General features: G+C 46.0%; 1 protein-coding gene across 7 annotated transcripts in view; it reads left to right on the forward strand.

Annotated features, from left to right (window-relative positions):
• Positions 1–27,928, forward strand: part of LOC120988982 (immunoglobulin superfamily member 1-like) — a 597,232-nt gene that overhangs the window by 480,912 nt on the left and 88,392 nt on the right. For 2 of the 7 annotated variants that reach the window (XM_040416812.1, XM_040416810.1), the window contains exon 3: positions 15,834–15,869. The exons of the other annotated variants lie outside the window; for them this stretch is intronic. In XM_040416812.1, the coding sequence (XP_040272746.1) occupies positions 15,834–15,869 (36 nt within the window). The remainder of the gene's footprint in view (positions 1–15,833; positions 15,870–27,928) is intronic. 7 annotated transcript variants of the gene reach the window in all.

Consider the following 27,928-nt stretch of genomic DNA (forward strand, 5'->3'; position numbering starts at 1 on the left):
GTAGTGTCCAGAGCATGGAGGCGCTACCAGGAGACAGGCCAGTACATCAGGAGACGTGGAGGAGGCCGTAGGAGGGCAAAAACCCAGCAGCAGGACCGCTACCTCCGCCTTTGTGCAAGGAGGAACAGGAGGAGCACTTCCAGAGCCCTGCAAAATGACCTCCAGCAGGCCACAAATGTGCATGTGTCTGCTCAAATGGTCAGAAACAGATTCCATGAGGGTGATATGAGAGCCCAACGTCCACAGGTGGGGGTTGTGCTTACAGCCCAACACCGTGCAGGACGTTTGGCATTTGCCAGAGAACACCAAGATTGGCAAATTCCGTGGAGAATGTTCTGCTGCCTGACACATCCTCCAGCATGACCGGTTTGGCATTGGGTAAGTAATGGTGTGGGGTGGCATTTCTTTGGAGGGCCGCACAGCCCTCCATGTGCTCGCCAGAGGTAGCCTGACTGCCATTAGGTACCGAGATGAGATCCTCAGACCCCTTGTGAGACCATATGCTGGTGCGGTTGGCCCTGGGTTCCTCCTAATGCAAGACAATGCTAGACCTCATGTGGCTGGAGTGTGTCAGCAGTTCCTGCAAGACGAAGGCATTGATGCTATGGACTGGCCCGCCCGTTCCCCAGACCTGAATCCAATTGAGCACATCTGGGACATCATGTCTCGCTCTATCCACCAACGTCACGTTGCACCACAGACTGTCCAGGAGTTGGCAGATGCTTTAGTCCAGGTCTGGGAGGAGATCCCTCAGGAGACCGTCCGCCACCTCATCAGGAGCATGCACAGGCGTTGTAGGGAGGTCATATAGGCACGTGGAGGCCACACACACTACTGAGCCTCATTTTGACTTGTTTTAAGGACATTACATCAAAGTTGGATCAGCCTGTAGTGTTTTTCCACTTTAATTTTGAGTGTGACTCCAAATCCAGACCTCCATGGGTTAAACAATTTGATTTCCATTTTTTTATTTTTGTGTGATTCTGTTGTCAGCACATTCAACTATGTAAAGAACAAAGTATTTCAGAAAAATATTTAATTAATTCAGATCTAGGATGTGTTATTTTTGTGTTCCCTTTATTTTTTTGAGCAGTGTATTTTGTGATGGACTGTGGTATCTGGCTGTGTTGGGGTGGTATAATGTGCCACAATATGCTACTGCTGGCACTGCCTTCTATCAGTTTGGACCCGACTACAAAACAGGGCCACTTTTAGCATTTTTTCCAGGGCCACTCTAAGTTCCCAGTCCGCCCCTGGCCACATCTCCAGTGTAAAGTGTGCGCATCCAAAAAATATCTGTGACATCCAGTGTACTTTTTCAATAGATGGTGTCCGCTGTGGACAGTGACATTAGCTGTGCCACATCTCCAGTGTAAAGTGTGCACATCCAAAAAATATCTGTGACATCCAGTGTACTTTGTCAATGGACGGTGTCCCGTATGTGTGACATACATTTAAGCATATATAACATTTAATATGAAGAAGGCGAGCAGTAGGGGACGGGGAAGTGGTCGTGATGCAGATGGTGCATGCAGAGGCCGTGGCCCTGGGCGTGATGAAACTGTGCCTGCTGCTAGAGCACAAGAAAAACAATCATCCACAATTCCTAGCTTCATGTCCCAGTTTGCAGGGCGGCGCAGGACACCACTCTTGAAGTCTGACCAGTGCGACCAGGTGGTCGGTTGGATTGCAGCAGTTGACGGTGGGGAAAGTCAATTACTGTTTAATGAGGTGGATGATGATAAGACACAGTTGCCAATAAGTCAACAGCAATTACTGTCTCAAGAGGTTGATGAAGAGGATGAGACACAGATGTCAATCACAGAGGTTGTGGTTAGATCAACAAGTCAGGAGGATGAGCAGAGTGAGGAAGTGGAAGAGGAGGTGGTGGACGATGAAGTCACTGACCCAACCTGGGGAGGTGGAAAGCCGAGCGAGGACAGCAGTACAGAAAGGGAGGGATCTGCAGCACCGCAACAGGCTGGAAGAGGCAGTGGGGTGGCAAAAGGGAGAAGGCGGGCCACACCAAATAGGCCCACCACTGTTCCAATGAGCACCCCCTTGTGGAAATCTCCCTTGTCAAGAGGTAGGTGTTCCACAGTATGGCGCTTTTTTTAGGAAAGTGCGGACTACAAAGGAATAGTAGTATGCAACCTGTGCCTTACGAAAATAAGCCGGGGCGTGAATACTAGCAACCTCACCACCACCAGCATGATCCGCCAAATGGCATCCAAGCACCGTAATAAGTAGGACAAATGCCTGGGTCTACAATCTGTGTCTTCGGGTCACACCACTGCCTCCTCTTCCCCTATGTTACGTGCTGGCCAATCCCTTGTCGAAGTGCAGGCCCGGATGCCTCCCGCCCTGCACCTGGTCCTTCACAAGCACCATCAGTGACCACATCCACTTCCGTGTACTTACCCCAGACTATTGAACGCAAGCGCAATAACCCAGCCACCCACCCACAGGCCATAGCACTAAATGCGCAGCTTTCCAAATTACTGGCCCTTGAAATGTTGCCATTTAGGCTTGTGGACACTGAGGCCTTCCGCAGCCTGATGTCGGTGGCCGTCCCTCGTTACACAGTCCCAGCCGCCACTATTTTTCAAGGTGCGCCATGCCCGCCTTACACCAACATGTGTCCCGTAACATCACACGTGCCCTAACGCCTGCCCAACGCAGTTACTGGGAAGGTCCACTTAATCACGGACACATGGACAAGTGCATTCAGACAGGGACGCTACATTTCCCTGACGGCACACTGGGTGAATATTGTGGAGGCCGGGAGAGAGTCGTACCCTGGGATGGCACAGGTGCTACCGACGCCAAGGATTGTGGGCCTTACGTCGATCAGGGTTTCCGCCAGCACCTATGTTAGTGGCTCCAACCCTCACTTCTCCTACTCCTCCTCCACTTCCACCTCAGAATTATCTGCGTGCAGCACCAGTCAGCCATCAGTCGGTAGCTTGAAGCAGTGTAGCACTGCAGTGGGGAAGCTTCAACAGGCCATTCTGAAGCCGATATACTTAGGGGACAAGCAGCACACCGCCGCAAAGCTGTGGCAGGGGATAAGAGACCAGACTGAGCTGTGGCTCTTGCCACTCAACCTACAACCAGGCATGGATGTGTCTGATAATGGCCGTAACTTGGTGGAGGCTTTGGAGCTCGGCAAGCTGACACACATCCCATGCCTAGCCCACATGTTAAGCTTAGTGGTTCAGCGGTTTCTCAAAACCTACCCCAATTTGCCTGAGCTACTGGTGAAGGTGCGCCATGTGTGTGCACATTTCCGCAAGTCATCGACAGCTTCAGCTGGTCTGTCAACGCTGCAGCAGCGCTTGAAATCGCCAGCTCACCGGCTGTTGTACGTCGTGAGCACATGCTGGAACTCGACATTCCACATGTTGACCAGGCTTTGTGAGCAGCAGAGGGCAGTAGTGGAATACCAGCTGCAACATGGTAGTCGTCTTTCCTGTGAGGTTTTAAGCTTTGCGGAATCAACACAGATGGTGACTTGAGCGGCGATAACGCTATTATCAGCGTAACCATCCCACTTCTGTGTCTAATCAAACGCTCGCTGCTCACAATTAAGGCGGACGCTTTGCATGTGGAAGAGGTGGAAATGGGGGAAGACGTTACACAGGGTGATAGCCAGACCACCCTCAGTTCGTCTTCTCAGCGTGAATTGAACGATGAAGAGAAGGATGAGGAGGAGCAGCATACGGTTGCCTCCGCTACAGAGGGTAGTACCCATGGAAGTTTAATTCCATCTGTTCTGCGTGGGTGGGCAGAAGAGTAGGAAGATGATGAGGAGATTGAGAGTGGTCCTTCTGATGACGACAGTGAATTCTTGTCTGTTGGTACTCTGGCTCACATGGCTGTCTTCATGTTAGTCTTCCTTTGCCGCGATCCGCGCGTTATACGCATTTTAGACAACATGGATTACTGGTTGTTCACCCTTCTTGACCCCCGCTACAAAGAGAACTTCTCTTCTCTCATTCCTCTGGTGGAGACGGCGAGCAAAACGGTTAAATACCAGAAGGCCATTGTTGAAAAATTGCTCAAAAAATTTCCATCTGACAACGCTGGCGGCAGAGTCCGTAGTTCCTTGGGAAACCGAGGAGGGGAGACAAGGGGAACACACAGCAATTCCAACAGAGGCAGGGCAACACTCTCCAAAGCCTGGGACAGTTTCATGACACCCCGCCACCACCCTCACCCTGATGCACGGCCTACTGTCTCAGTGGTGAGGAAGAAGTAGTGATTTACTTCGAAATGCGTCTGGTGTTGAAATTGTCCACTCGCTGTTAACTTCAACCTTCTAAATGCATGGCCATGCACTAAAAAGGATTAAAAGGCTGTAAAACAAGTGATTTTACACTTATAATACCTCTGCAGCTGTAGGAGAGAATGCGGGACTGAAGAAGTTATGTCCTCTCATCTCTCGAGACCTAGCGGTGGGAATAGAAAATGAAATAGACGAGACGCCATTCATACAAGCCGGCCGTCCTGCTCCCACTCCAACCGCTCCAACTGCAGTAACAAGGTACAAGCGCCCGCAGGAGGGACGCCACAGCAAACAGCCGGTAACATCCAACCGTGAGTACGGACAATCAAAAAGTGCATAACTAGTGTACATTGCTACACCATACACAGAGGCTGTACTAAACAGAAGTAGCACTACATGCACTTACCTGGAAATACAAAGAGATTATTAACCTCTTACTAACCTCTAATAAGGTTCGGACCTATAAAAATTTTAATTGACATTGATTACACCAAGTTGGCTTTTAGGATTTATTTATGTGGAAGAACAAGAAAATACTAACAGCTAATACATACTATGGAAGATAATACTATTGTATTATTGGCATTGGGAGGAATACAACCATCCCTAATAATGATATCAACTTGATCCATATGTGCCTGTGTGAAAGTGCCCTAACTGCTGCTACTATTGGTTCATATCAATTTTTATACTGTTCATACTGTTTATTTTATATACATTTTTATATTGATGTTTTTTATGTATATACATAATTTTTTTAAAAAATTTTAACGTAATAAATTGTGATTGGTATTACCTTAACGGAGACTCCAAATGTATTATTTCTGTATCTGTGGAGAGTGCTGTTGTATTGTGTTTGTTTTTTCTTTTGCGCGTTCAGCCATGGTGACATGCACCTATGCACCTAACCACCAATTCTTTTTCTGCTTTGGATCACAGCTTGTGCTCAAGGTTCCCCTTGCAACAAGACAATGACCCTAAGCACACAGCCAAGACAACACAGGAGAGGCTTAAAGGGGTTATCCCATGAGTAATGTATAAAATGAAAATCAGACATCATATAGTACATGACAATTAGAGTTGAGCGGACACCTGGATATTCGGGTTCGGCAGGTTCGGCCAAACTTGAAAAAAAAGTTCGGGTTCGGGACCCGAACTTGACCTGAACTTGACCCCGAACCCCATTGAAGTCAATGGGGAACTGAACTTTTGGCCACTAAAATGGCTCTAAAATAGTCCTGGAAAGGGCTAGAGGGCTGCAAAAGGCATCATAATGTGCTTAAGATCATGGCAATTGTTCTGCAAACAAATGTGGATAGGGAAATGACTTAAAGGGCTTCTGTCACCCCACTAAACTCATTTTTTTTTGTGTACTTATAATCCCTATCCTGCCATATTGCCATACATTATGTTATTAATAATTTTCGTTCAGTAGATTTAGCAAAAAAATTACTTTTATGATATGCTAATTACATTTCTACCAGCAAGTAGGGCGTCTACTTGCTGGTAGCAGCCGCAGAAAACCGCCCCCTCCTTCTGTTGATTGACAGGGCCAGCCGCGATCTCCTCCTCCGGCCAGCCCTGTCAGCATTTCAAAAATTTGGCGCAGGCGCTCTGAGATAAGGAGGCTCGCCTCCTCAGCACTCCCTCAGTTTGCCTGCGCCGATGACGTCACCGAAAGAGAAGACGTCATCGGCGCAGGCGCACTGAGGGAGTGCTGAGGAGCCGAGCCTCCTTATCTCCGAGCGCCTGCGCTGAATCAACACAGGCGCGCGATTTTTGAAATGCTGACAGGGCTGGCCCGAGGAGGAGATTGCGGCTGACCCTGTCAATCAACAGAAGGAGAGGGCGGTTTTCTGCGGCTGCTACCAGCAAGTAGACGACCTACTTGCTGGTAGAAAGGTAATTAGCATATCATAAAAGTACGTTTTTTGCTAAATCTACTGAATGAAAATTATTAATAACATAATGTATGGCAATATGGTAGGATAGGGATTATAAGTACACACAAAAAAAATTTGTTTAGTGGGGTGACAGAAGCCCTTTAAAATAACATAAAATACAGAAAAATAAAAAATAAAAATCTGGATCTAGGAGTAGGAGGTTGAGGAGGCGGTGGATGGGTGGATGTGGTGGTGTAGGTTGACATGGCGGTGTAGGTGGAAGCGGCGGTGAGGGAGGAATAGGTAGCTAACACTGATTTGTGTTATTTCTTATTTTTAAATTGGGGTATCCCCCAAAATATTGGGACAAACACTGCGTGCAGAATTATTAGGCAAATGAGTATTTTGACCACATCATCCTCTTTATGCATGTTGTCTTACTCCAAGCTGTATAGGCTCGAAAGTCTACTACCAATTAAGCATATTAGGTGATGTGCATCTCTGTAATGAGAAGGGGTGTGGTCTAATGACATCAACACCCTATATTAGGTGTGCATAATTATTAGGCAACTTCCTTTCCTTTGGCAAAATGGGTCAAAAGAAGGACTTGACAGGCTCAGAAAAGTCAAAAATAGTGAGATATCTTGCAGAGAGATGCAGCACTCTTAAAATTGCAAAGCTTCTGAAGCGTGATCATCGAACAATCAAGCGGTTCATTCAAAATAGTCAACAGGGTCGCAAGAAGCGTGTGGAAAAACCAAGGCGCAAAATAACTGCCCATAAACTGAGAAAAGTCAAGCGTGCAGCTGCCAAGATGCCACTTGCTCTCAGTTTGGCCATATTTCAGAGCTGCAACATCACTGGAGTGCCCAAAAGCACAAGGTGTGCAATACTCAGAGACATGGCCAAGGTAAGAAAGGCTGAAATACGACCACCACTGAACAAGACACACAAGCTGAAACGTCAAGACTGGGCCAAGAAATATCTCAAGACTGATTTTTCTAAGGTTTTATGGACTGATGAAATGAGAGTGAGTCTTGATGGGCCAAATGGATGGGCCCGTGGCTGGATTGGTAAAGGGCAGAGAGCTCCAGTCCGACTCAGACGCCAGCAAGGTGGAGGTGGAGTACTGGTTTGGGCTGGTATCATCAAAGATGAGCTTGTGGGGCCTTTTCGGGTTGAGGATGGAGTCAAGCTCAACTCCCAGTCCTACTGCCAGTTTCTGGAAGACACCTTCTTCAAGCAGTGGTACAGGAAGAAGTCTGCATCCTTCAAGAAAAACATGATTTTCATGAGGGACAATGCTCCATCACACGCGTCCAAGTACTCCACAGCGTGGCTGGCAAGAAAGGGTATAAAAGAAGAAAATCTAATGACATGGCCTCCTTGTTCACCTGATCTGAACCCCATTGAGAACCTGTGGTCCATCATCAAATGTGAGATTTACAAGGAGGGAAAACAGTACACCTCTCTGAACAGTGTCTGGGAGGCTGTGGTTGCTGCTGCACGCAATGTTGATGGTGAACAGATCAAAACACTGACAGAATCCATGGATGGCAGGCTTTTGAGTGTCCTTGCAAAGAAAGGTGGCTATATTGGTCACTGATTTGTTTTTGTTTTGTTTTTGAATGTCAGAAATGTATATTTGTGAATGTTGAGATGTTATATTGGTTTCACTGGTAAAAATAAATAATTGAAATGGGTATATATTTGTTTTTTGTTAAGTTGCCTAATAATTATGCACAGTAATAGTCACCTGCACACACAGATATCCCCCTAAAATAGCTAAAACTAAAAACAAACTAAAAACTACTTCCAAAAATATTCAGCTTTGATATTAATGAGTTTTTTGGGTTCCTTGAGAACATGGTTGTTGTTCAATAATAAAATTAATCCTCAAAAATACAACTTGCCTAATAATTCTGCACTCCCTGTATAACAAAATAAAACAAAGAATAAGTGCACTCGAGTACAAGAATGGATGGTTGAGGCTGGTATAAATGTCTATTCTGCACAAGGTACGGACAAGTCCTGTGAGACCCATGCCTGGTTCATTTTAATAAACGTAAGCTTGTCCACATTGGCTGCGGCCTGTGATAATGCTCTCTGCCATGCTAAACACACGTTCACACTATCCACTGGCTGCAGGGCAGGTCAGCACCTCCAAGGCTGACAAAGCTTTTCCACATTTTGGCCATGCTAACCCTGCCTTCTCAGGTGCTGGCGGTGCCCCAGCTGCGTTGGCGACCTCTTCCTCCTCCTCTGCCTTTGCCTTGTGCTTCCACTGTGCCCCTGCTGTCAGGTGGGAATGCCATCAGCAGCGTGCGCTTGTAGTCGCGCATCTTCTGATCAGTAACAGATGTTTTCACTAAATTTAGTTCCCTGACAGCAATGCAGAGCAGGGGTTCATTCACGGCAAAAGGGGGTTCATGTCACCCAGCAATAGTACAGAGGATTTTGAGAGATTTAGGCCCATGTCAACCAGGCACAGCAGGGGTTCATTCACGGCAGAAGGGGGTTCATGTCACCCAGCAATAGAACAGACGATTTTGAGAGATTTAGGCCCCTGTCACCCAGGCACAGCAGGGGTTCATTCACGGCAAAAGGGGGTTCATGTCACCCAGCAATAGAACAGACGATTTTGAGAGATTTAGGCCCCTGTCACCCAGGCACAGCAGGGGTTCATTCACGGCAAAAGGGGGTTCATGTCACCCAGCAATAGAACAGATGATTTTGAGAGATTTAGGCCCCAGTCACCCAGGCACAGCCGAGGTTCATTCACGGCAAAAGGGGGTTCATGTCACCCAGCAATAGAACAGAGGATTTTGAGATATTTAGGCCCCTGTCACCCAGGCACAGCAGGGGTTTGTATACGCCAAAAATGGTAAAATGTCACCCGACAATTGAAAATAAGAATTGTTTCAATTTAGGGCACTAAAATTGGCACTTTTTTGCATTAAAATGGCTCTAAAATAGTCCTTGAAAAGGCTAGAGAGATGTAAAAGGCAGTAAAATGTACTTAAGAGCATGGCAACTGCTCTGCAAACAAATGTGGATAGGGAAATAACAAAATAAAATAACTAAAAATTAGAAATTATTAACCTGCAACTCAGAGAAGGAGGTGGATATGGAGATGGAGTTGGAGGTTGAGGAGGCGGTGAATGTGGTGTTGTAGGTGGAGGCAGCAATGGAGGAGGAGTTTTTTAATTTTTTTTTATTGGGGTAGGTCGCCCCCAAACATTGGGACAAATAAAAAAAAAAAATAAAAAAGAATCATTGCACTTGACTTAAGTACAAGAATGTATGTTTGATGGTGGTATAAATGTCTATTCTGCACATTTTCATGAACGTGAGCTTGTCCACGTTGGCTGTGGACAGGCGGCTGCGTCTGTCTGTAATGACGCCTCCTGCCGTGCTAAATACACGTTTAAAGAGTACACTGGCTGCAGGGCAGGCCAGCACCTCCAAGGCATACAGGGCAAGCTCTGGCCATGTGGACAATTTGGAGACCCAGAAGTTGAATGGGGCAGAACCATCAGTCAGTACGTGTAGGCGTGTGCACAGGTACTGTTCCACCATGTTGTTCAAATGCTGCCTCCTACTAACACACTCCATATCAGCAGTTGGGGCCGGTTGTTGCGGCGAGGTGACAAAGCTTTTCCACATGTCGGCCATGCTAACCCTGCCTTCTGAGGTGCTGGCGCTGACACAGCTGCGTTGGCGACCTTTTCCTCCTCCCCTGCCTTTGCCTTGTGCTTCCACTTGTCCCCCGGCGTCAGTCGGGAATGCTCTCAGAAGCGCGTCTACCAGCGTGCGCCAGTAGTCGCGCATCTTCCGATCACGCTCCAGTGAGGGAATTAAGGACGGCACATTGCCTTTGTAACGGGGATCCAGCAGGGTGGCCACCCAGTAGTCAGCACACGTTAAAATGTGGGCAACTCTGCTGTCGTTGCGCAGGCACTGCAGCATGTAGTCACTCATGTGTGCCAGGCTGCCCAGAGGTAAGGACAAGCTGTCCTCTGTGGGAGGCGTATCGTCTGCGTCCTCCGTATCCCCCCAGCCATGCACCAGTTATGGGCCCGAGCTGCGTTGGGTGCCACCCCGCTGTGAACATGCTTCATCCCCATCCTCCTCGTCCTCAAGTAGTGGGCCCTGGCTGGGCAAATTTGTACCTCGCCTCTGCTGTTGCAAAAAACCTCCCTTTGAGCCACTTTTAAAAGACTGGCCTGAAAGTGTTAGAGATGACCCCTCTTCCTCCTCCTCGTCCTGGGCCACATACTCTTCCATCATCACCCTAAGTGTTTTCTCAAGGAGACATAGAAGTGGTATTGTAACGCTGATAACGGCGTCATCGCCACTGGCCATGTTGGTGGAGTACTCGAAACAGCGCAACAGGGCACACAGGTCTCGCATGGAGGCCCAGTAATTGGTGAAGTGGTGCTGTTCCGCAGTGTGACTCACCCGTGTGTGCTGCAGCTGAAACTCCACTATGGCCTGCTGCTGCTCGCACAGTCTCTCCAGCATGTGCAAGGTGGAGTTCCACCTGGTGGGCACGTCGCATATGAGGCGGTGAGCGGGAAGGCCGAAGTTACGCTGTAGATCAGACAGCCGAGCGGCGGCAGGATGAGAACACCGGAAGCGCGCACAGACGGCCCGCACTTTACGCAGCAGCTCTGACATGTCGGGGTAGTTGTGAATGAATTTCTGCATCACCAAATTCAGCATATGCGCCAGGCAAGGGATGTGCGTCAAACCGGCTAGTCCCAGAGCTGCAACGAGATTTCGCCCATTATCGCACACCACCAGGCCGGGCTTGAGGCTCACTGGCAGTAACCACTCGTTGGTCTGTTGTTCTATACCCCGCCACAACTCCTGCGTGGTGTGGGGCCTGTCCCCCAAACACATCAGTTTCAGAACGGTCTGCTGACGTTTACCCCGGGCTGTGCTGAAGTTGGTGGTGAAGGTCTGTCGCTGACCGGATGAGGAGGTGGTAGAAGAGGAGGAGGAAGCCGAGTAGGAAGAGGAGGCAACAGGAGGCAAAGAATGATGCCCTGCGATCCTTGGCGGCGGAACGACGTGCGTCAAACAGCTCTCCGCCTGGGGCCCAGCCGCCACTACATTTACCCAGTGTGCAGTTAGGGAGATGGCCCTGGCCGTGCTTACTGGTCCACGTATCTGTGGTTAGGTGGACCTTGCCACAGATGGCGTTGTGCAGTGCACACTTGATTTTATCCGATACTTGGTTGTGCAGGGAGGGCACAGCTCTCCTGGAGAAGTAGTGGCGGCTGGGAACGACGTACTGTGGGACTGCAAGCGACATGAGCTGTTTGAAGCTGTCCGTCTCCACCAGCCTGAATGACAGCATTTCAAAGGCCAGTAGTTTAGAAATGCTGGCATTCAGGGCCAGGGATTGAGGTTGGCTAGGTGGGAATTTACACTTTCTCTCAAAGGTTTGTGAGGAGGTGGTGTTGTTTGTGGCACATTCTCTGTTTGCTGGGTGGCAGGTGCCAACGTTCCTCCAGAGGCGGTGGAAGAGGCCGAGGCAGCAGCAGAAGAGGGAGCAGGAGGGGCCTGAGCCCTTTCTTGGTTTTGAAGGTGCTTACTCCACTGCAGCCCGTGTCTCGCATGTAGATGCCTGGTCATGCAGGTTGTGCTAAGGTTCAGAATGTTAATGCCTCGCTTCAGGCTCTGATGGCACAGCGTGCAAACGACTCGGGTCTTGTCGTCAGCACATTGTGTGAAGAAGTGCCATGCCAGGGAACTCCTTGAAGCTGCCTTTGGTGTGCTCGGTCCCTGATGACGGTCGCCAGTAGCAGGCGAACTGTTTTGGTGACGGCTGCTCTGCTTTTGCACCCTGCTCCCGCTTTTGCTACGCTGTTGGCTCGGTCTCACCACTGCCTCTTCCTCCGAACTCTGAAAGTCAGTGGCACGACCTTCATTCCATGTAGGGTCTAGGACCTCATCGTCCCCTGCATCGTCTTCCACCCAGTCTTCCTCCCTGACCTCCTTTTTGGTCTGCACACTGCAGAAAGACGCAGCAGTTGGCACCTGTGTTTCGTCATCATCAGAGACGTGCTGAGGTGGTATTCCCATGTCCTCATCAGGAAACATAAGTGGTTGTGCGTCAGTGCATTCTATGTCTTCCACCCCTGGGGAAGGGCTAGGTGGATACCTGTAACAGTACAGCCTGGATCGCAGCGGCTCCCTGTGACTCCGCCCACTTACCTCCGGGCCTTAAATAGAAGACAGGTGCTAAGCAGGGTGTTCCACTAATGGAGTGCGCACCCTGCTAGCTCCATTGCATCTAAGGACTCTGTCCACATATCCAGACCTGGATCCCTAACAACATTGTGAAGGACTGCCTACCTTCTTGCCACTGGCTTCCCCACTGCTGGCTTCCTAGCCAGGACCAACTAACCGCAAGTATATGCCTGTTACCTGCTCTGATTAAGGTCCTGGAACTCAGAGTGGGGTGGTTCCTGCTGGTGTGAGGCGATATTCCCAAACCAACACTGAACTCAGGACATGCTATACAAACTCTGAACCTGCTGCATATTATATACTAAACTGAGGACATGCTATACTAACTCTGAACCTGCTGCATATTATATACTAAACTGAGGACATGCTATACTAACTCTGAACCTGCTGCATATTATATACTAAACTGAGGACATGCTATACTAACTCTGAACCTACTGCATATTATATACTAAAACTGAGGACATGCTATACTAACTCTGAACCTACTGCATATTATATACTAAAACTGAGGACATGCTATATACTAACCCTGAACCTATGGCATACTATAGACTAAACTGAGGGCATACTATATACTAACTCTGAACTGTGCACAAGCTTATACTAACTTGTGACTCCTGTAATACTGGGGGACCTTCCTTTCCAGCAGTAACTAATTAGATGGATAGCGGTAAATGATTTTGTTACCCCAAACTCTCCGCCCAAGACTGAGAGAGACGCCTGGGGTACATACTGAGTAACCGCGAATCCCACAGCCAAAAATAAGGGCGGTGGAATAATAGTGGATGTCCATTGCTTCCGCAGTTGAGATCCTAACTGATCAACTAGGTGCGTTACAATACCCTTGGGAAACCCTGCCAGCAGAGTCTTCAAACAGCATAAGAGACTGCTGCATGACTTGAGACTCAGACAGGTTCCCCGATATGCATGGGGGTGATGTGACAGACTGATGGGCATGGGTTTCAGGCGCCACCTGTTCTGCAGAAGACTGGGTGGGAGATAATTTGAACGTGCTGGATCCACTGTCGGCCACCCAATTGACTAGCGCCTGTACTTGCTCAGGCCTTACCATCCTTAGAACAGCATTAGGCCCGACCAAATATCGCTGTAGATTCTGGCGGCTACTGGGACCTGAGGTAGTAGGTTCAGTAGGACGTGTAGCTGTGGCAGAACGGCCACGTCCTCTCCCTGCACCAGAGGCTCCACCAACACCACCACCACGACCATGACCGCGTCCCTTATTAGATGTTTGCCTCATAGTTGGCGTTCACAAAGCAAAGTAAAAAGTGGTTAAGTATGTTAAAAATAATTAACCGCCAATATAAACCCTGCTTAATATAAACCCGGTATTTGTGGCCTAAATGTGACTGTCACCTATGCAAGTGTAATCACAGATGTGCAGTATATGAAAAAAAGGGTTTTTTTCACCACAGTATCCTAAAAGCCTTATTTGTGGCCTAAATGTGACAGTCACCTATGCAAGTGTAATCACAGATGTGCAGTATATGAAAAAAATGTGTTTTTTTTTTTAACAGTATCCTAATAGCCGTATTTGTGGCCTAAATGTGACAGTCACCTATGCAAGTGTAATCACAGATGTGCAATATATGAAAAAAAGGGTTTTTTCACCACAGTATCCTAAAAGCCTTATTTGTGACCTAAATGTGACAGTCACCTATGCAAGTGTAATCCCAGATATGCAGTATATCAGAGGGATTTTTCACCACAGTATCCTAAAAGCCTTATTTGTGGCCTAAATGTGACAGTCACCTATGCAAGTGTAATCACAAAGGTGCAGTACATGAAAAAAAGTTTTTTTTCCCCACAGTATCCTAAAAGCCTTATTTGTGGCCTAAATGTGACAGTCACCTATGCAAGTGTAATCACAGATGTGCAGTATATGAAAAAAAAGGTTATTTTTTTAACAACAGTAACCTAATAGCAGTATTTGTGGCCTAAATGTGACAGTCCCTTGTGCACTTGTAATCCCAGATGTGCAGTATATCAGAGGGATTTTTCACCACAGTATCCTAAAAGCCTTATTTGTAGCCTAAATGTGACAGTCACTTATGCACGTCTAATCCTAGATGTGCACTATATGAAAAAAAAAGTTTTTTAAGCACAGTAAGCAAAACGCTGTATTTCTGGACTAGCAGACATGCAGATAGATAGTGCTGGTGCACTATCGTTGCATAAAATGGCCGCCGATTATGTATTGATATTGACAAACTGAAGTAAAAAAAAGTTCGTTTTCAGCAGTAGTTGGCTCAGTGCAGGCTTAAAAAAATTGTGCACTGCACCCACAAAACACATTTGATGTAGATCGCTGAGTAAAAAGGCAGTTCTTCATAATATTTCTCCCTGATCTCTCCCTGACAGCAGCTGCAGCCTCTCCCTACACTAATCCGAGCAGAGTGACGGGCGGCGGTAAGTGACTCCAGCTTAAATAGAGGCTGGGTCACATGCTGCAGTTGGCCAATCACAGCCATGCCAATAGTAGGCATGGCTGTGATGGCCTTTTGGGGCAAGTAGTATGACGCTTGTTGATTGGCTGCTGTGCAGCCTTTCAAAAAGCGCCAAGAAAGTGCCGAACACCAAACCCGAACTTTTACGTAAATGTTCGGGTTCGGTTCCGGGTGCCGAAAAACCTAAAGTTTGATACGAACCCGAACTTTACAGTTTGGGTTCGCTGAACTCTAATGACAATCTCTTGGAAGCAGCCTTGGAACCTCACATGTATCCAGAGATCTCCCCATTCATTGCTCTGCTAGATCTATATTAAGCTGACAATTCAAGGGGAGTGACTTTTCTGCTGGGGCTAAGGGGGCGTGTCTCATCTCTACCTATCACAACCCAGGAGGCAGTTAAAGGATGAAACTGAGCATGTGCGAGCATCTCAGCCTGTAAAACATGTTAGGGCAGCGCTAAAGACCGCCCATTACTGCCGGTGACGTCAGCGGGATCACTGCTAGACAAAAGCCACCGCAGTGTAAAAAGGTATACAAACTGCCCTTGCCCTGCACGATGCAGTGCTAGGCACGGGTGCATGTTCCGCTGCTGAACTCAGAGGGGCTGAATGGGGCAAGAAGGGGTTATGTCCGCATTCAGCTCTGAACACGGACAACCCCTTTAAACCAAATCCGACCTGAATCAAATGTTAAGAAATTCACTCATCACTTTTCTGAGAGGATTTTTGTCCATTGTTCTTGTAGAATTGCTTTAATGCAGCTATGTGAATGGTTAGAAATACTGCTTTTCCATAAAAATTAGTGATCAGTTACAAGAACAAATATTTTATTTGATTTAATCCTCATTTAAAGTATTGCTTCTATTGCTAATATTTTACAACTTTTATGTGAACATTTAAACTGAGTTACATAATTCATTATCTTTTACAGTGTTTTTACTTGGGAACACAGCTATGATGAGTACAGGTAATGCAATTTTTAATAGAGATTTGTCACTGAAAATTGAGACTTGTCGCTTGTGTGTGAGAAGAGTATTTACATATTCAAGAATCCTAGAATTGACTGTTGGGGCAATTGTCAAATGCATACCCTTAATATTTCTTGAAAATGAAAAGTTTCATTGTCAATGCACTATGTTGCTGATGCTGTATATCATATTATATATCATTATAATGGCTTCAAAAATTTAAATGTCTTGTATCATATCAATCACATACAGTATAAACATGTCCTACTCCTGTGATGGCTAACCTCCAGCACTCCAGCTGTGGGAAAACTACAACTCCCAAGATGCACACCTGCTTCGCGGTCCCGAATGCACCGCTGCTGCGACGGATCCAGACCCATTCAAGTTGATCCATCCACACCGCAAAAAAATAGAATATTCAAGCGAATGGGTCCGCATTCGTGATGCGGGGGGCACATGCTGGGTGCCCGCATATTGAGGACCCACTGTTTGCGGGCCGCGATATGGGCCACAGCCGGCAATGGCCGTGTGCACGAGGCTAACTGAAGAAAATAACTGAAGTGGCCTTACTAAAAAAAAATATCCTGGGATTAAGTGCATAGAGCCTCTTAGAAGAATTTTGTGGTTTGCATCAAGAACCTAAAAAATGTTCATTGACAAAAGTAGCTGTAATTTTGTAACATATTTCCTTTATTTTTATTCTTTCTATCTTCTGTTCTGGGCTGTGGTCACATGACCGTGTCCATGCAGCTCTTTCTTATTTCCTGTGATGTGATGTCCATGGACGTGTCAAAGCAGCAACAGTGCCAGTGATAGGGGAGTGTCTATGTAACTAGCTGGACGGCAGAAACTATAAACTACAGTAGCTGGACATTTTTAGGGCTAGTGCTGGAGCTTTAGAAGAGAAGGGTGAAGTGCATTGTGGGTTTGGTTGGATACAGCAACAGGAAGTGCTACATGATTTGGTTATATGGTGAAAACTGAAAAAGAAAAGGCATAGGCAGGGGTGCACCACCAATGAGGCTAGGTGGGGCGATCGCCTCAGGCAGCACCAGGTAGGGGAAAGAGGGGGGGAAGCTGAAGGGCCATGAGCTGAAAGGGAAGGGGTTAGGTTAAGAAATTGGCATTGGGGATGGGGGAGGGTGCTGTTTCAGTTTTCACCTCAGACAGCAGAAAGGCTAGGTGCCACCCTGAGCATAGGGATAATGTACCCGAGGTAAGCAACTGCATGAGCATATCTGTTAAAAACTTTTAGTAATCTTGGCAAATCTAGGGATGTCTGGATCCCTGAAACAGTAATTTACACCAGCTAGCCGCTGACATAGATTCTGTGGTTACTTACACCAGTTTCCTGACATAAGTAATATTACATTTCTCAGGCTACATGTCCCACTCCTGCCCACATCCTGCTCACTTGTCAGACAAGTTGGAGGCACATATAAAAACAGCAGAAAGTCACACATTTTTGACGTGTTGGCATACTTTTCTGTTATAGGAATGTAATTAATTCCCCCTATTGACTTCAACAGGAAAAGTTCATCGGCATGCTCTGTGACTTATTACATGCTGAAAGGACAGCCAGCATTAAAAAACCTAAAGCACAAACAAAGTGCTTTTTAGATAGTAGGGGTGTCACGTTCAGCAGTATCGAGGGGTAAATAAAGAGCATAATACTATACAACATCTTATCCATAGGAGCAGTTTTATTCACATAAGACAATATAAACAATAGTGTTGGGCGCGAATATTCGAATCGCATATTAATCACGAATATCGGCACTTCGAGAATTTGCGAATATTTAGAATATAGTGATATATATTTGTAATTTCGAATATTCAACTTTTTTTTTTCATCAGTAACCTCCCTTCTTGCTTGTGGGCCAATGAGAAGGCTGCAATGTCTTTGTCTGAGCTTAGCAACATCCCTAGCAACCAATAGGAAAGTTGCCTACCCATTACTATATAAGAACCTCCCCAGCAGCCCTTGTATGCAGTATTTTGCAGATCTGAGAGAGACAGCAGTGTTATTGCTGTGCTCTCTGCTTTCCTGTGTCATTACATTATATAGTTGGTTAGTTAGCTTATACCGTATATATAATACAGATAGTTAGTGGGAGATAGTCAGTGTAGGCAGTGGTGTATCTTGGTTTTGTGCTGCCCTAGGTGAGACTAAACTCGGGCACCCCCCTAATATAAATTTGACCCACTCCTTCCTTTCAAGGCCAAACCCCTTTCTCTCTAAATCCCCCCCCCTTCCTGTCAAGGCCAAACCCCTCTCTCTAAACCCCACCCCTTCCTATGTGCCATCCACAGATCCCCCTCCCCTAAACAGTGCCATCCACAGATCCCCCTCCCCTAAACAGTGCCATCCACAGATCTCCCCCCTAAACAGTGCCATCCACAGATCCCCCTCCCCTAAATAGTGCCATCCACAGATCCCCCTCCCCTAAATAGGGCCATCCACAGATCCCCCTCCCCTAAACAGTGCCATCCACAGATCCCCCTCCCCTAAACAGTGCCATCCATAGATCCCCCTCCCCTAAACAGTGCCATCCACAGATCCCCCTCCCCTAAACAGTGCTATCCACAGATCCCCCTACCCTAAATAGTGCCATCAACAGATCCCCCTCCCCGACGCTCACAGGAGAACATTTATAAACTAATCATTAACTTTAACTTTAATCATCGCTAATTTCTTTACTGGATATCTTACTCTGTCTTGACTCTTAGCTCTGGTAACAGCAGGCAGTGCAGGCGGGCGGCGCTCACTCACTGACGTCACGCGCCCGCTCCTCCCACTAGGCGGCGCAGGCGCGTGACGTCAGTGAGTGAGCGCCGCCCGCACTGCCTGCTGTTACCAGAGCTAAGAGTCAAAAAAGAGTAAGATATCCAGTAAAGAAATTAGCGATAATTAAAGTTAAAGTTAATGATTAGTTTATAAATGTTCTCCTGTGAGCGGCGTGGCCCTGTATATTCTAACCCCCAGGCAAGCGTCCCCGTCACCATGGGAACGCCTGGGGGTTAGAATATACCATCGGATCTTCTGAGTATACAGGCGGCAACATATAAGACGGATGGGACAGGGGCAAACAAGGCATTTTGCCGCCCCATTGGCAAGTGCCGCCCTAGACAAATGCCTTGTTTGCCTCGTGATAGATACGCCACTGAGTGTAGGTTAGATAGTGATATACAGGGAGTGCAGAATTATTAGGCAAGTTGTATTTTTGAGGATTAATTTTATTATTGAACAACAACCATATTCTCAATGAACCCAAAAAACTCATTAATATCAAAGCTGAATATTTTTGGAAGTAGTTTTTAGTTTGTTTTTAGTTTTAGCTATTTTAGGGGGATATCTGTGTGTGCAGGTGACTATTACTGTGCATAATTATTAGGCAAATTAACAAAAAACAAATATATACCCATTTCAATTATTTATTTTTACCAGTGAAACCAATATAACATCTCAACATTCACAAATATACATTTCTGACATTCAAAAACAAAACAAAAACAAATCAGTGACCAATATAGCCACCTTTCTTTGCAAGGACACTCAAAAGCCTGCCATCCATGGATTCTGTCAGTGTTTTGATCTGTTCACCATCAACATTGCGTGCAGCAGCAACCACAGCCTCCCAGACACTGTTCAGAGAGGTGTACTGTTTTCCCTCCTTGTAAATCTCACATTTGATGATGGACCACAGGTTCTCTATGGGGTTCAGATCAGGTGAACAAGGAGGCCATGTCATTAGATTTTCTTCTTTTATACCCTTTCTTGCCAGCCACGCTGTGGAGTACTTGGACGCGTGTGATGGAGCATTGTCCTGCATGAAAATCATGTTTTTCTTGAAGGATGCAGACTTCTTCCTGTACCACTGCTTGAAGAAGGTGTCTTCCAGAAACTGGCAGTAGGACTGGGAGTTGAGCTTGACTCCATCCTCAACCCGAAAAGGCCCCACAAGCTCATCTTTGATGATACCAGCCCAAACCAGTACTCCACCTCCACCTTGCTGGCGTCTGAGTCGGACTGGAGCTCTCTGCCCTTTACCAATCCAGCCACGGGCCCATCCATCTGGCCCATCAAGACTCACTCTCATTTCATCAGTCCATAAAGCCTTAGAAAAATCAGTCTTGAGATATTTCTTGGCCCAGTCTTGACGTTTCAGCTTGTGTGTCTTGTTCAGTGGTGGTCGTCTTTCAGCCTTTCTTACCTTGGCCATGTCTCTGAGTATTGCACACCTTGTGCTTTTGGGCACTCCAGTGATGTTGCAGCTCTGAAATATGGCCAAACTGGTGGCAAGTGGCATCTTGGCAGCTGCACGCTTGACTTTTCTCAGTTCATGGGCAGTTATTTTGCGCCTTGGTTTTTCCACACGCTTCTTGCGACCCTGTTGACTATTTTGAATGAAACGCTTGATTGTTCGATGATCACGCTTCAGAAGCTTTGCAATTTTAAGAATGCTGCATCCCTCTGCAAGATATCTCACTATTTTTGACTTTTCTGAGCCTGTCAAGTCCTTCTTTTGACCCATTTTGCCAAAGGAAAGGAAGTTGCCTAATAATTATGCACACCTAATATAGGGTGTTGATGTCATTAGACCACACCCCTTCTCATTACAGAGATGCACATCACCTAATATGCTTAATTGGTAGTAGGCTTTCGAGCCTATACAGCTTGGAGTAAGACAACATGCATAAAGAGGATGATGTGGTCAAAATACTCATTTGCCTAATAATTCTGCACTCCCTGTAGTGTAGCTGATTCTGCTCTCCATACATACATACTGTGGGGGATTAGTTATCTTTCGGGGGTCATTCTCACAGATATCTTTGCCAGACACCAAGTTTAAGGTCCAAACACAGTGCTTTATTGCGGCACATCCACGTAATCATAAACATTTATACAAAATAATAAACAAACACTCTCCCGGCAGGGCTCTAACTAAACATAACATATCCCTGACTCGCCTAAAGCACCGTTCACACACGGTCATAACATGTGGCTTTCCCAGCCCAATGTCCATCAGCCTCCTGGCTGTACAGAGCACCGTTCACACACGGTCTCAAGTCCAGTACCTTTATGGGGGAGTGTGGCCCAGTAGTCCTCACGACTCCGTCCTTGTGACCCTTGCCCCCAATGTTCCGGCTAGCACCTAGCCTTGTGCCCCTCAGCCAGCCCGGCTGAGACCACTCATACAGAGCCTCCAGCAGGACTCTGTTTCACAAAGACTCTCTCACTCTGACTGACAGTCTGGGCTGGGCTCTTATCCCAGACTGATTGTGGCACCTGGTGCTGCCTCAGAACTGATGACAGACGGGGAAGACATGGAAACTCCTGCCATGAATCTCCTCTAGTAGCCATGAGGCCTGTCACTACCTCACAATACATACATACCGGTATATAGTGCTGGGATGTCACAGGTTCACAACAATACTTAGTGCACCAATCACTAATAAGTAGTCAGACCTGTTAAAATGTGAAGTTGCACGTATTAGACAAAATATTTGCATCATTAGTGCCGATTTCGCATATATTTGAGCACTCTATCTGCATATAAAGCTATTGTAATGTTCTGCCGTGCTAAACATTTTCTCCAGTCTCAGGAAACTTCTAGCAGCTTGAAAAGTGTAGCTATAGTGACCCACGCCTATATTTCACGTGCATTGTGGGAATATTACATTGTCGATTTATCGCAATCAAGAAAATAATCTCGAATTCGCAAATATATGACAAAATTCTACCAAATATATCGCAAATTCGAATATTGCCCCTGCCACTCTTCACTAATAAACAGCTACTGTAAAATATCTGTGTTTTGGGGCGTCCCCCTTCCTCAGGATGTACAACAAACTTCCACATACCTTTATTTATAGTATTCTAATACATTCGTCTTCTTTCACACGCCTTCCCCAGCCAGAAGTCACCTGTCAGAATATATTAAAATAAATATAAAATATCAACATCAGTACCCAACATTTATTAATTAACTTTACAGTCTGTCTTTATTAACTCCTTTCTTTGACCTCATTTAACCCATTTGGCACCAGTGTATCTAGCCTAAAAAATTCAATAGCTATCCTTTTGCTAATGTTTGAAAATGATGAAACATATGGGTCCCCTGTTCTATTGGGAGTCACTTTAAACAAGTCTGGGTTACTTTGATGACATGCAAGGAAGTGTTTCAATAGACTATGTTTCTGGTAACCCTGTTAAATATTGTGTCTGTGGGTAATCAACCTTTCCTTTAAACATGTTACCAGAAACATAGAGGGTCATTTATTAAGACCAGCGTTTTAGACACCAGCCTTAATAACCTCTATTTCTGGTGGTGGATCCGCCTACGTTATGTAGAGGAGTGAATTTAAAGTACTATCAGAAAACTGGACTTTGGGAGTCAATTTCTTTATTGAAAAAAGCAAAATTCATGAATAAAGTATTAATAAAGTATATTGTAAAAATGATTTTTAGAGCATGATGGACATTTAAAAAAAATTGCATAAAAGTTTAGTTACTCTTTAAAAGGTAGATAATGAAATGGAAGATTAGTTAAGAACTACTAAGTAGCTCTTAGTCACAGCTATTTGGCAACCCCATTCACTTCCCCACTGTCAGCTTGTTTGCTATTTGCCCTGTGACAATCTGCTTGTTAATGTCTCAGCCTATAATAGACCGTGACTTGAATTTTTTAGATTTTCTCTCCTTTACCTATTTGATATGAATATTGCACATTTTCCATTTGAAAAGTACAGTACTATGAAACCTAAAATAAAGTGATGCACTGTATGTGATGCTGGGGCGACAAGAAGCATGCTGAGTAAAAGTCTCTGGGCAAAACGGAATTTTGTAATTTTTTGCTTGTTGATGCACTTTCATTTTATAGATTCATATTCTTTATATATTGCTCATGAAATAACAAAAAAAGTGTTGAGTATTACATCAGCACGCCCTTCCACACATGTATACAGTATATATCTTGTCAATTAGCTTACTGCACCCACTGTTAAAGGCGTTGTCCAAGCTACTCATATTGATGACCTATCCTCCGCATAGGCAATCAATATCAGATCAGTAGTGCTGCGGCATCTGGTGCCCCCACCGATCAGCTGTTGTGGGCTACCGCGGCACCTGAAACTGGCAGTGTATAGAGAAAGCAGAAGGCTCTATACACTGAGGTTTCCTGTGGCAGTGTACTGAAGTTGAAATTCCATTCACTTGAATGGGAGCTGAGCTACAGTACCCTGTTTTGGATTTGGTCAAGATACCAGGTAGGTTGATGTACTGCTCCAAATTAGTAGATATTGTCTTTATGTGCACGGAGGAATTAAGCAAAGACACACACGCTGGGGTCAAAGCAAAACCTCTAGTTTATTGTGAGTGTTCATACAGAATATACCCCCTGGTGGGAGGTGACTAAATGTGGTGCATTTCTATTAGTTAATGGGAAATAATAGCAAGCATTTAATGGGTTAAACTTACACTTCTTTTCCATCAGGCTGACTTAAGATATCAGCTTCATAGCACAGCTCTGCAACCCCTTACTATACCTAGGACCTTGGAATGCGCTCCTTCCCCCCTCCCATCTTCTAGATAGTGGAAAAGCTGTGTGCGCCTGGTACATCCAAAAAGCAGGATTTTTCTACTAAGCGGTGTCTGAGCAGTGTAACGCAAGTGTATATAGAACAAACAAGTATCCATACTGTCTCAGTAGTCCAAAACAGTCCCCCCTTGGAAACTTGAATGTAGGCTATCCCTACCTAACGAATCCACTGGGCATACCCTTTGTATCCTCTTCACCTGCAGTGGCGACAACTTACCTCTTGTAGATAAGCTCCCGGTTTCAGGGCTTATGGTAGTACCCCGGGATTCATCTTACCCTATCTCTGCACGGCATCATAGCTGGGAGGGGGAACAGTGTTGAATGGCGTTTCCTTTTGTTCTTCCTCATCGTCGAGAAGCATGATAGGTTGCTCATTAGTTTTCTTCATTCTTTTTGAAAGGCGGGTCACACAAGAACAAGCTTAATTACTATATATATCACCAATAGTATTAGGGCTACCTGTAATATTCCTTGGACAATTCCCATGAGCCAACCCCCAATACCTTTAAACCAGTTGGTGGGGTTAAAGGGTTTCTATCACTTCGTATGACATAATTAGCTCTCAGACACTAGCGATCCGCTAGTGTCTGCTCTGGCCAACCATCCTAATATAACAGCTTTTGGGGCAGCCATTTTGGGGCAGCCACTTTTATAAATATGCTAATGAGCCTCTAGGTGCTATGTGGGCGTCATTAGCACCTAGAGGCTCCGTCTACCTTCATACACAGCCACCGCCCAGCGCGTCCCTCCAGCCCGCCCATCTCCTGCTGAATGCGATCCTCCGTGTGACGCAACGGACGAATTCTCGCGCATGCGCCGTGCGCGGCTGTATTTGGCGCATGCGCAGTGAATGTCTGACCGCTTCCCTGCTCAGACATCTCCACTGCGCCTGTTCCTTGGAGCACTATGACGTCATCAGCGCAGGCGCAGTGGAGATGTCTGAGCAGGGAAGCGGTCAGACATTCACTGCGCATGCGCCGAATACAGCCGCGCATGGCGCATGCGCGAGAATTCGTCCGTTGCGTCACACGGAGGATCGCATTCAGCAGGAGATGGGCGGGCTGGAGGGACGCGCTGGGCGGTGGCTGTGTATGAAGGTAGATGGAGCCTCTAGGTGCTAATGACGCCCACATAGCACCTAGAGGCTCATTAGCATATTTATAAAAGTTATTTTTTTAGCAAAACGGCTGCCCCAAAAGCTGTTATATTAGGATGGTTGGCCAGAGCAGACACTAGCGGATCGCTAGTGTCTGAGAGCTAATTATGTCATACGAAGTGATAGAAACCCTTTAAGGAAGGAGAAGGTATCAGACCACCATGTATCTTTAGCAGCTTTATGTGCTTCCAGCCCTTTATCCCTTAGATCCGCCATTTTCTCTAGACCCACCTAAACTTGCAAATTACCCTGCGGGTCTATGTAATGGCAACAAGCGGGTCCCACAACCTGGCACATACCTCCATCTTTAGCTGTAACATAGTCTAGAACTAATGTGTGTTTGTTGGTGACAACGATCAACTGGTTCTGCACGATGTTTGAGGTATTCATAAGTCTTATCACTTCCCATATTTGATCATCTCTAGATAATCAGTTGCTACCACCAAATGATCTCACATCTGCACTATCATGGGATATATGAAAAGGGTACTGAGAACTTTATTGGGAATGCTCATTTCTACAACATGTGGCTTACCATTTGGTCTGGGTGTGTTATCTTTGGCCCTACACTACAAGGTGTGTTTAGGAATAGCATTTATGTCAATTTTAGAGTGTTACTATAAAGGTGGCAGGAGTAAGCCTGGCAATGTTGCATAGTCCTGTGACATTCTCGGATATCCATTTGTACGCTTTGTGTCCACAAACTACCGTATTTATCGGCGTATAACACGCACTGGCGTATAACACGCACCCTTCATTTTAAGGGAAATTTCAGGAAAAAAATTAAATTTCAAATTGTACTGCTATGGGGTGGGGGGATCTGTGGATGGAACTGTTATGGGGGGGATCTGTGGATGACACTGCTATATGTCATCCACAGATCCCCCTCATAACAGTGTCCATTTCAAATTGTACTGCTATGGGGTGGGGGGATCTGTGGATGGAACTGTTATGGGGGGGATCTGTGGATGACACTGCTATATGTCATCCACAGATCCCCCTCATAACAGTGTCCATTTCAAATTGTACTGCTATGGGGTGGGGGGATCTGTGGATGGAACTGTTATGGGGGGGATCTGTGGATGACACTGCTATATGTAATCCACAGATCCCCCTCATAACAGTGTCCCCCAATACACCGGGCCCCGCCGCTCACCGAAGTATTTATAAACGTGAATCCTTATCCTGTTATTAAGCTGCCCTCTCCCATGTTCCCATGTCCCCCCTGTATCCCCACAGCACTTACGATTCACACGCTTCCATAGCAGGCAGAGCGGACGGCAGCAGTAACGTCACTCACTGACGTTGCACGTCTGCTCCGCCTGCTTCATTCATAAAGGGGGCGGAGCAGGCGCTCGACGTCAGTGAGTGACGTTACTGCTGCCGTCTGCTCTGCCTGCTATTGAAGCTTAAGTAAGTGCTATGGGGATACAGGGGGGACATGGGAACATGGGAGAGGGCAGCTTAATAACAGGATAAGGATTCACGTTTATAAATACTTTGGTGAGCGGCGGGGCCCGGTGTAAGAGTACAGTGACTTCACCGGGCCCCGCCCCTAGTTACGGACTCCAGCCCCTCCTCTCTCCCGGCTCATACAGCGCAATGAATATCGGCGTATAACACGCATACATGATTTGCCCCCTATTTTCAGGGGGAAAAAGTGCGTGTTATACGCCGATAAATACGGTAAGTATTTGTCCTCTGGAACTGCCATTGGTGTGCTATTGAATAATTGGGTAATTAATTTGGTTAATTGTTCCTTTTGCCAACTCATATCCTTTTAACTAACCTTCGGTGGTGTTGGCTAATATACAGTCTGGTCCATAAATATTGGGACATCGACACAATTCTAACATTTTTGGCTTTATACACCACCACAATGGATTAAAAATAAAACAAACAAGATGTGCTTTAACTGCAGACTGTTAGCTTTAATTTGAGGGTATTTACATCCAAATTAGGTGAACAGTGTAGGAATTACAACACTTTGCATATGTGCCTCCCACCTGTTAAGAGACCAAAAGTAATGGGACAGAATAATCATCATAAATCAAACTTTCACTTTTTAATACTTGGTTGCAAATCCTTTGCAGTTAATTACAGCCTGAAGTCTGGAACGCATAGACATCACCAGACGCTGGGTTTCATCACTGGTGATGCTCTGCCATGCCTCTACTGCTACTGTCTTCAGTTCCTGCTTGTTCTTGGGGCATTTTCCCTTCAGTTTTGTCTTCAGCAATAGTGTTGAGCGCGAATATTCGAATATCGAATTTTTTTAGCGAATATCGGCACTTCGCTAATTCACGAATATTTCGAATATACAGTCGTGGCCAAAAGTTTTGAGAATTACATAAATATTGGAAATTGGAAAAGTTGCTGCTTAAGTTTTTATAATAGCAATTTGCATATACTCCAGAATGTTATGAAGAGTGATCAGATGAATTGCATAGTCCTTCTTTGCCATGAAAATTAACTTAATCCCCAAAAAAACTTTCCACTGCATTTCATTGCTGTCATTAAAGGACCTGCTGAGATCATTTCAGTAATCGTCTTGTTAACTCAGGTGAAAATGTTGACGAGCACAAGGCTGGAGATCATTATGTCAGGCTGATTGGGTTAAAATGGCAGACTTGACATGTTAAAAGGAGGGTGATGCTTGAAATCATTGTTCTTCCATTGTTAACCATGGTGACCTGCAAATAAACGCGTGCAGCCATCATTGCGTTGCATAAAAATGGCTTCACAGGCAAGGATATTGTGGCTACTAAGATTGCACCTCAATCAACAATTTATAGGATCATCAAGAACTTCAAGGAAAGAGGTTAAATTCTTGTTAAGAAGGCTTCAGGGCGTCCAAGAAAGTCCAGCAAGCGCCAGGATCGTCTCCTAAAGAGGATTCAGCTGCGGGATCGGAGTGTCACCAGTGCAGAGCTTGCTCAGGAATGGCAGCAGGCAGGTGTGAGCGCATCTGCACGCACAGTGAGGCGAAGACTTTTGGAAGATGGCCTGGTGTCAAGAAGGGCAGCAAAGAAGCCACTTCTCTCAAAAAAAACATCAGGGACAGATTGATCTTCTGCAGAAAGTATGGTGAATGGACTGCTGAGGACTGGGGCAAAGTCATATTCTCAGATAAAGCCTCTTTCCGATTGTTTGGGGCATCTGGAAAAAGGCTTGTCCGGAGAAGAAAAGGTGAGCGCTTCCATCAGTCCTGTGTCATGCCAACAGTAAAGCATCCTGAGACCATTCATGTGTGGGGTTGCTTCTCATCCAAGGGAGTGGGTTCACTCACAATTTTGCCCAA

The sequence above is a fragment of the Bufo bufo genome, chromosome 2 (assembly GCF_905171765.1).
Source record: "Bufo bufo chromosome 2, aBufBuf1.1, whole genome shotgun sequence".
Classification (NCBI taxonomy): domain Eukaryota; kingdom Metazoa; phylum Chordata; class Amphibia; order Anura; family Bufonidae; genus Bufo; species Bufo bufo.